Source organism: Pseudopipra pipra, chromosome 6 (assembly GCF_036250125.1).
Source record: "Pseudopipra pipra isolate bDixPip1 chromosome 6, bDixPip1.hap1, whole genome shotgun sequence".
Lineage (NCBI taxonomy): Eukaryota > Metazoa > Chordata > Aves > Passeriformes > Pipridae > Pseudopipra > Pseudopipra pipra.
Window position 1 is genome coordinate 59,800,365 of NC_087554.1, and position 9,179 is coordinate 59,809,543.

The following is a 9,179-nucleotide window of genomic DNA, read 5'->3' on the forward strand; positions in this document are numbered from 1 at the left end:
GAGCTTTATTTCTAAGTTCGTGGGTACAGGGGGGATGTATTCGGGTTATTTTTTCCTGATTTGTTTTGGCTTTCTGTCGAAATCGAGGAAAACCCGCAGAGCGTTGCATGGGCTGCATCTTCATCCCCGCTTCGCGCTGTATAACGCCACATCGAATAAACAAGGGAAGAGATGAATTTCCCGCACAAACAGAGCCGACGGGTGCCCGGGCAAGGGGGGCGAGGAGCGGAGGGCCCCTCGTCCGACCGCCGCCTCTCCGCGGGCGCGGAGCGGGCAGGCCCCGACGGCGGGGGACAGCTCTGGGGGGCTCTGCCCGAGCGGGGAGCGGGGTGATGCTGCCGGGGTGATGCTGCCGTGCTGCTCCTGCTCTGCCGGGAAAGGAAGGACCGAGAGCGGCCGGCGGCAGCTCCGTGCCGTTGTGTTGTTCGGTAGCTTTATGCTCGTTTGCATCTGCCTTGTTTATATTTTTATTTTTGGTTTTGAGCGGCTGGAAACTACTTTTTCTCTGGGTGGTTTTCAAGGGTTAAATGGGATGGGGTATTCTGGGAATACATGTACCTCTTTCCGCGATTTAAAATGAAAGGTTCCCAATTTTTCGAAAAACCAACCCCGGGCCACAACGAACATTGATGCTGAGCGGTTCTCGCTTGCAGTAACTCCCAGGTAGACCCCGGCGGGTCAGTCCCCTCCTTGTGTGAATTTTGATGAGAAGGAAAAATAAAGTCCCGCTCGGGAATCGCGAGGATGCCTCGGCTCAACCCTCGCCCTTCCCTATCAGCAGTTCCGCCGGCCACATTAGGATAATTTGCTTATTCCCAGTAAGAGCGATGTTTGTTTTGGTCGGCCTTTTAAAGGAGGGGGGGGGGGAAAGAAAAGAAAAAAAGAAAGAAAAAAATAAGAGAAGAAATGTGAGGGCAAGAAAAAGCCGCTCTCGTTAAAACGGCCAGGGGCTTTCTCAGCCCCGAGTTGCGTTTTCTCCTTCTCATCCAGAAGTTACAAATCCTCAGATCCGTGCTCTTCCCGAAGTGAGCACCTTATTAGAAAGAAGAAAATAAAGTAAAAAAATTAATAACAGTAGACAGGAGAGATGGAGGAGCCCACCCCCAGGCTGGGCAGGGCGCTGCTCCTCCAGGACGCGGCCGCGGGCGAGCCCATGCCTTATAATTCTGCGCACTTGCTCCAGACTTTAGGGTATTAGTTGATTTTAGAGCCGGGTTTAAGGCTTCGTTCCGGTCCCCACACAGCTGCCTTGTCAATAAGGATCTGTTCCAAGCAGACATTCCTTCTGGGAGGACATTGCAGCTCTTTAAGACTTCATCTGCAACATCATAAGTACTAAAATAAAATGGCAAGGGAAAATTACCAGACACATGGTCATGGGATATGGAAGAGCCCTGACTCCAGCGGACATAGTACAGTCGCTGTACAGACTGGGTGGCAAGGGCTTAATTTAAACAGCCCCGAGACGCGAAGTACGTGGGAAAAACAACAATCTGGATTTAGGAAAATATCGGGACCGGCCTTTCCCATGTCGTATCGCGGGCAGAGGCTGCGGGCAGGGAGCGGGCAGCGGGAGAGCCGCCGGCCCCGGCTCCGAGCCCTGCGGCTCCCCGGCTGTGAACGGGCTCCTCTTCACTTGGAGCATTAAACTCAAATAAATCCGACTTGGAAGGTCAAATAAATCCGACTGTCTTTAGTGAGGACAAACAAGTTTTAAAGAGCCCCGCGATAGCTCTTGGCACCCACGGAGCGAACTCATTCTTGAATCCAAAGCGTTCTGGAGTGTGCTGAAAATACGGGTTTCGACTTATCTAATCAAAGATAAATACAGCCATAAAGGCACCCCCTGCCCCCTGCGCCCTGCCCTTATCTCACCGTATTGTCCTCACCTCCCTGCTGACAATAGATTATCTTTGCTTAGGGAGCCTAATTGTTTTCTAATTTTTCAAATAATTGCTTTTGAGTGAGGTGTGCAAATGAGGATTAGGCTAATTAAAGCGCCGCCGGTGGGTGCAGCGCCGCTGCCCGCCGCCCGCACGGGGCTGCCCCGACCCGTCGGGACCCTCCCGAGGGGAACTGGGCAAAGCTGGGGGCAGGAAGGGGCGCACGGGTCCCCGCGTGTTATTTAGCCATTCACCAAACCATTATTTATTCATCCTCAGCACTAAGGTAATTAAATACGGGCTGGCTTGGCAGGGGACGGCCAGCGGCCGGGGGGGGAGGAGTGGGAGGGGGACAGGAGTTTTGGGGCAGAAAAAAAAAAGATGGAAGAAAGAAAGAGAGAAAGAAAGCAAAAAAGAAAGACAAGAAGAGCCCGGCGGGAGCGGCTTCCCCGGGGATGCGCCCGGGGGCGCGGGCGGCGGGGCCGCACCCGCGCAGAGGCGGCGGCGGGACGCGCAGCCGCGGCCGGGGCCGTGTCCGGGGCCGTGTCCCCGCCGCCAGGCCCCGCCCGCCCGTGCCGAGGCTCTGCCCGCCGGGCCGGGCTGGGCTGGGCTGGGCTGGGCTGTCCGGGCTGGGCCGGGCCGGGCCGGGGGTGCCCAATCAGCGCGGCGCGGGGGCTCGGGCGCTTTAAGCGCGGCGGCGGCGGAGCGGGGACAAAGTCCCCCCGGCGGCGCGACGAGCATCCCCGCTCAGCCTGACACACCGCCCCCGGCTGCCGCAGCGCCTCCCCGCTCTGGGGCCGCCACCGGGACCGGCACCGGGATCGGGATCAGCACCGGGCCCGGGCCCGGCGGGCGCCTCCCCCGCGCCCCTCCGCCGCCGCGCTCCCGCGGAGTGCCCTCCTCCTCTTCCTCCTCTTCCTCCTCCTCCTCGTCCTCCTGCGGCCGCCGCCGCGCTCGGCCATGTCGATGCTGCCGTCGTTTGGCTTCACGCAGGAGCAGGTCGCCTGCGTCTGCGAGGTGCTGCAGCAAGGGGGGAACCTGGAGAGGCTGGGCCGGTTCCTCTGGTCGCTGCCGGCCTGCGACCACCTGCACAAGAACGAGAGCGTCCTCAAGGCCAAGGCGGTGGTGGCCTTCCACCGCGGCAACTTCCGCGAGCTCTACAAGATCCTGGAGAGCCACCAGTTCTCCCCCCACAACCACCCCAAGCTGCAGCAGCTCTGGCTGAAGGCGCACTACGTGGAAGCCGAGAAGCTGCGGGGCAGACCCTTGGGCGCCGTCGGCAAATACCGCGTCCGCCGAAAATTCCCTCTGCCCCGCACCATCTGGGACGGCGAGGAAACCAGTTACTGCTTCAAGGAGAAATCCCGGGGCGTGCTGCGGGAATGGTACGCCCACAACCCCTACCCGTCCCCCCGGGAGAAGCGGGAGTTGGCGGAAGCCACCGGTCTCACCACCACCCAGGTCAGCAACTGGTTCAAGAACAGGAGGCAACGGGACCGAGCGGCGGAGGCGAAGGAAAGGTACGTGCCACCCCCTCATCCACTCCATCTCCCCCTCTTCTCCCTGCTCCACCCTGCGGGGGTCGGTTGGGAACCCCGGGAGCGCGGCGACTACCCGGCGGTGGATGGGATGGGAGCGACGAAAACACACGGTTCCCTCCAAATCCCATTTTTTAAAATCATAAACCGTGTTGCGTCTCTCCTTCTGTGGAAACCCAAGTGGGCTTTCCACTCGAGATCAACCCGACCCCACCTGCCCGGGGGGAACAAACGAGGCTTTCACCGTCCTCTCCAGGCCGCTCCGCCGCCTTTGTTTGCCGCCTGCTGCCCCGAGCAAACCGGGAGCGATGCCGTCCCGCAGCCTCCGGGGAAGCGGTCGGGATGCCGGGTCGGGCATTGCCGGGGATCGGTCAGGGTAGCACCGAAGCCCGGAGGAGGAGAGAGATGCAGCTCCGGGTTGGAGAGGTGGGGGGAATCGGAGGGAGGCCGGGATGGGGACACGCTGGCCCGGCCGAGCCGCCACCCCGTACCGAGGCCACCCCGGGAGGCGCCGGGGTGGCCTCGGAGTGAGGCGGCAGCTTGGCCCGGAGAACAGAGTGCCACGGAGGGCATCGCCTTCAGCAGCCTCCCCATCGAGCCTCCAAGAGAAAATCTCGCACCCTGCTCGTCTCCCGGCCGCACTTTCATTTTTAATTAAAAAGAAAGAAAAATCTCCTCTCAAAAAAAAATCCCTCCCTCCATTTTTTTCTTCCTCACCTAAATTACCGGGCTGTGCGGTGTGCGCTTATTTATAGAAGGGGTAAAAGAAATGGGGATGATCCGTTATGAAAATATTAGGATTTTTTTTCCCCCCGCTGGAGAAGCATCTGCTCCCACGCTGGAATTAAATACGAAGGATTTACGGGGGACATTAGCACAATGCCCATCCCCGCTGTCTCCTGCCCGCCCTGACATCCCCGTTGTGGGATTTTTTTTTTTCTTGCCTTTCTGCAGGGAGAACACGGAAAACAACAACGCGGCCACCAACAAACCGAACCAACTCTCGCCTCTGGATGGGAGCAAACCCCTCATGTCCAGCTCCGAGGAAGAGTTTTCTCCTCCCCAAAGCCCGGATCAGAACTCGGTCCTGCTCTTGCAGGGGAACCTCAGCCACGCCAGGAGCTCCGGCTATTCCCTGAGTGGTTTAGCCACATCCCAGACCCCTCACAGCCTCCAAGGCCACCAGCTCCAGGACTCGCTGCTGGGACCCCTCACGTCCAGCCTGGTGGATCTGGGATCCTAAAGGCCCTCGGTGAACGGCCGGAGGATCAGGAGAGGAGGTTCTGCTCGGGGACAGAGGCTCTGGGTTGTACATAGAGGACAGCACCCGGTTTTACAGCTCACCCGCTGATTCTTAACGGGACTCTCGGCTCTTTTCATACAACCCCACATCGGCTCCTGCTCCAGTTCCCCCCTCCCCCAGCATCTCCCACAGTCACCACGATTTTTTTATTATTATTATTAATTTTTTTTCCACGTAGCCAAACGCAAAGAGCGGCAATGACCCTCGTCAGCCCTTCGAGTTCAAACAAGTTGATCCCAACGGGAATTACAAAAAAAAAAAAAAAAAAAAAAAAAAAAAAAGAAAAAAGAGAGAAAAAAAAAGGAAAATAAAAAACCTAACCCCAGCTGGATCCGATTCCACCCAAACAAATCCCAGCGCGCGGTGGGGCAGGGGCGGCCAGCACATCCCTGCTGCTGCCCGGCCGGATCCCCCGAGGAGCTGAGACGGGGGGACAGAGGGAGCGAACCGCTGTACTGAGCCCTGTGTCGGAGTGGGAGGAGGAAGGGGAAGTTACGTTTACATTTTTCATATTTAGCTTCACCAGAAAGATTTCGATGTAGTTTAAATTAAAAAAAAAAAAAAAAAAAAAAAAAAAAAGAAAAAAAAATGGAGTGAAAAAAATCAAAAGCTTCAGTATTAGAATTTTACCAAGTGCCTGTGTCTGAGTGCGGCCGTGCGATGCAGTTACTGAGTGGGCTCTTGTGGGCCCACGTCCCCCAGCTTCCTCCTCCTTGGTGGTGAAATGCAACAATGTGGCTAAAAATTAGGAGAATTATAGTAATAATAAAAGTCGACGGCCGTTTCCTCCTAAACGAGTATCCCCCGGGCTGCTCCGCCAGCTCCCCGTTGCCTTCTCCCGTCTGTCCCCGCTCGCCGCCTCCCTCCTCCGGCTTGCAGAGAGCCCGCGGATGACGCTGCCTGTCTCGAGTATTTGTTACCAAAAATCGCATGTGCTTTCAGGTTTATTTTCTATTGTACCTAAACAGTCTAAATTAAACAACGCTGATGGCAGAACATCCAGGCTGCGCTTTTCTTTGCAGGATTTCTTTGCTCGTGCCCCTCTGCCCACCCTTACGCTCCTCCCCACGGGCTGCAGCGGAGGTGCTTCGGGGCTGCGGGGAAGCCGGTGCCTTCCTAACCGAGGAAGGACTGGGAGAGGGGGCCCGCCTTGCCTGGAATAATCCCGTGGGAGCCGGGCTCCCGGCCGGGAGGGAGCGGCTGTCCCCCGCCGCCCGCCCCGTCGGGGCCTCGCTGATGCCGGTCCCCCCTGTTAGCGTTTTGCATCATTAAGTGCGTGTTTATTTAAGTCGCTGCCGTGTTTGTGCTCGGGGTCTTGGGCCATGGAGAAATGTCACCCTCTGCAGGAGGGTCTTGCCCGGCCGGAGCGCTCCGCGTGTCTCCCGCCCAATCCCCAGCGGATCCACCGGCCTTGGCACAAGGACACGCTTCAGAGCCCCCCGTGGGGCTCCCACCCGCGCCCGGACGGGGTGGCGGATCCGTGCTCACCCCTCGCCCTGCGGGGGAGCCGGAGCGCGGTGCCCGGGCTGCTGGGATGGTTTCCCTTCTCCCTCTGGATGGGCACCGGCTGCCCCCTCGGGGAACCTGGACCAGATCCCGCCGGCCTTCCTGCGCCCACGACCCTTTGTGGGGCCATGGCCGGGGCAGTGGGGGATCACCCGCCCGGCCGGGGCACAGCGTGGCTCCGTGGGAGCAGCTCGGAGGGCGCAAATCCCGCGCAGGGGCGCGCAAACCGCGCGGGTGGGCGCGCAGCTGCTTGTCTGCGCGCATCTGCGGCCGCGGGCGGAGGGGGGGCAAGAACAGACGTTGTGGGGGGAGCATGGACCCCCTTCTTCGTGTGCAGCTCCCCCGACCCCCGGTGCCCGGCTCGGGAGGGCGACCGGGAGCGAATCTCGCTCCGCACCCCGCCCGGACCTTAGAGGACGGGACGGGTGGGTCCTTGCCCCCTGGTCCAGGCTCGTCCTCTTCACCCTTCCCGGGCACCCTCATCACTCTTCCCGGGGGACTCGTCCAGCCCCGCCGTGATCCGTCACAAAGCAGCGCAGCCGCTCCCAGCCCCTCGGGCAGAAAGGGGGGAAACCCCCTGGACACGAAGGAGGTTTTCCGGGTGAGCAGCTGTGGGCTCTGTGCCCCAGCTCCGTTTTTTTTTCCCAAACCACGGGCTCATTGAAGAGGAAGGATAAATATTGCCCGAGGCTCCAGCCCTGCGCGACGGGAAAGCCAAGCAGGGACTCAAAAACCAGGGGTTATTTTCAAAGCAAACAGCGCAGAGGCGCTTCCTGAGCACAGGCAGCGGCAGGGCTGACTGTCAGAGGGTGAGGGGAAGCTTCCAGGGGATGCCCCCCTTGACCGAGTTCCCCTTCCCAACGCACACCTCCGGGCCGGGGGTTCTCTCAGGCCCGACGGCAGCGAAGCGGGACCGCGCACGCCGTGCCTTGCCGCCCCCGGCCGGAGAGCCCTACCCACTCCCCGACTCTCCATTTCCCCAAAAAGGAGAGGGATGACGCTGCCAACAGGCGGACGATGGCAATGAGGGATGGAGGGTGCTGAGGGCACCTCCCTGGAAACAACTCCCCGGCCGACAGGAAGGTAGGAGCAGGAAGGCCCTGGAGCTGAGCCAGGCGCAGGTTGCTGAGCTCTTCTCGATTAGGCTTGACCTCGCAGCAAGCTTTTCACAGCAGAGCCAGCCTGGGGAGGCAGCCTGGGGCTCTTTCTCACCTAGCGCTGCTTTGTGTTTCCACCGGCAGGAAGGAGTTAATTCGCGCCCCTTCACTCCCGCTCACCCCCCAGGACAGATTTCACACTGTGTCCAGGTCAGCCAAAAAAGGGGAGGAAATGGAGAACAGCGGAATGATTAATTCTACCTGCTTTTCCCATGAGTGATCACCTGCTTTCGGGGTCATGAATAGCAGGTAGCTCTCTCCGTCTCCAGCTCTGAGAAGCTCATTTGTTTGGTGACAGCTGAGTGACAAGACCTGAAATCCGAGCCCTCAACTTTGCCTGATGTGTGGATAAAACCCTGGATGTTCCCTCAAACATTTCAGGAAATGAAAGTTGTAACGCGATCCCTTGTGCGCCCACATCTCCCCCAGCAACACACAAAAGCTCAAAGGAACCTTCTCGGATTAAGTTCAGCCTGGAGAGGATGGAAGGAAAATGGAGAGCAGGCTGAGAAAGCTGGAACTGGCAGGCTTTTCTTCAGCACTTATTGGAAATGTCTGTCCAAAGCAGGGATTTAGAAAGGTCACCTCTACCCTAAGCGCTTCTTCCTCCACCGGTGTCAGACGGGCAGCCCGTTGCTCCCCAGCCTTCTTCCACCTTGGGGGCAGCCTGGGGGCTTGTGGGGGTGTGCTTGGATTCCCCAAGCAGGAAATTCAGTGTATAAAAACAAACGCCCAAGGAGAAAGCCAGCCCCCTCCTCTCTCTCTGCTCAGTTAATTTCCTATGTCACGTTGAGCCAGCGCTGTCCCGCGCACAAACCACACGCCTGCCCTGCCCCACTGCCAGCCCTTGCCCACTCCCCTTCCCTGCCGGCCCCCCAGCCTCCCAGAGGGGCAGGTAGGGTCCCACTCTTGGCCCCACAGCCCTGGGCCATGTGCTGACGAATCCTCCACAGAGGCCTGCCATGAGGACTGGATGCTTGCTCAGCCCATGGATGTAAGTGCAACATTTCCAGGACTGGCTCCCTAAAGCTCTCACATCCCCAGCTGCAACTCCAGAAGCCCAGAGCCGAGATGTGGCACTGTTTGTACTCTGTGTCTTTGCAAATTAGGCCTGAATAGCTAGACATTGGAGTTTCATTTTGATCACACAGGTTTGGGAATGTCAGCAGCTGGAATGAGGTTGGGTGTGCAGGATAGGCAGGATTGGGCTGAGGCATCCCAACTCCCTCTCTCCCGGGTAGATGGTTTATGGAGCTGCCTGTTACTATGCAGCCATCAGCTGCTTGCACTGTTATCCAGCCTGAAGATAAAGTACTATTTAACAATTGTTTAACTGTTCTTAAAGTGCTTCAGACTCTGCAGACCCCGTAAAGGAAACAGCACATGCCCCGAGATAACACTTCACCTCTGAGCTTCTCCCTTACTCCTACTATTCTCCGGAGAGCAGCTCATGGGCACTGCACAGGTGGAATATCTCTCTGTCTGCCTGCCCAATGTGCTTTGCTGTCAGTAATTTTGCACCCGAGGAAGAGCTCAGTGTGGGAGCGACACTGCTCGAGGCTGCTGTCTGAACAAACTGCCTTCAGGGTCAGGTGTTGTAACCTGCCCGAGGTGTGTGGATGTCATTAGCAGGAGCAGAACACAGTGCTTGGACATCCTGGCTGTGGCAATTCATCTCCAAGGATGGACTTTGCTATTCCTGTTGTGGCCAAAGCCGTCAGGTTTTCTGAGGGCACCAGGTGCTGTGTGGGGAGAGCAGAGGTGGCAGAGGCCGGATCTACGGCAGCTTTAG

The 9,179-nt window shown here is 58.5% G+C and overlaps 1 protein-coding gene across 1 annotated transcript; it reads left to right on the top strand.

Annotated features, from left to right (window-relative positions):
* The first annotated feature begins 2,648 nt into the window (after positions 1-2,648).
* SIX1 (SIX homeobox 1) lies at positions 2,649-4,700 on the top strand. Its single transcript, XM_064659447.1, has 2 exons — positions 2,649-3,403; positions 4,376-4,700. The coding sequence occupies exons 1-2, from the start codon at positions 2,844-2,846 to the stop codon at positions 4,662-4,664; spliced, it is 849 nt and encodes a 282-aa protein (XP_064515517.1). The 5' UTR covers positions 2,649-2,843; the 3' UTR covers positions 4,665-4,700.
* Positions 4,701-9,179: the final 4,479 nt, after the last annotated feature.

Bases quoted from the DNA above. Each gene is read 5' to 3' on its own strand.
- SIX1 (XM_064659447.1), top strand. From the start codon at position 2,844: ATGTCGATGCTGCCGTCGTTTGGCTTCACGCAGGAGCAGGTCGCCTGC. The intron at 3,404-4,375 runs GTACGTGCCACC...GCCTTTCTGCAG, and splicing joins GCGGCGGAGGCGAAGGAAAG to GGAGAACACGGAAAACAACA.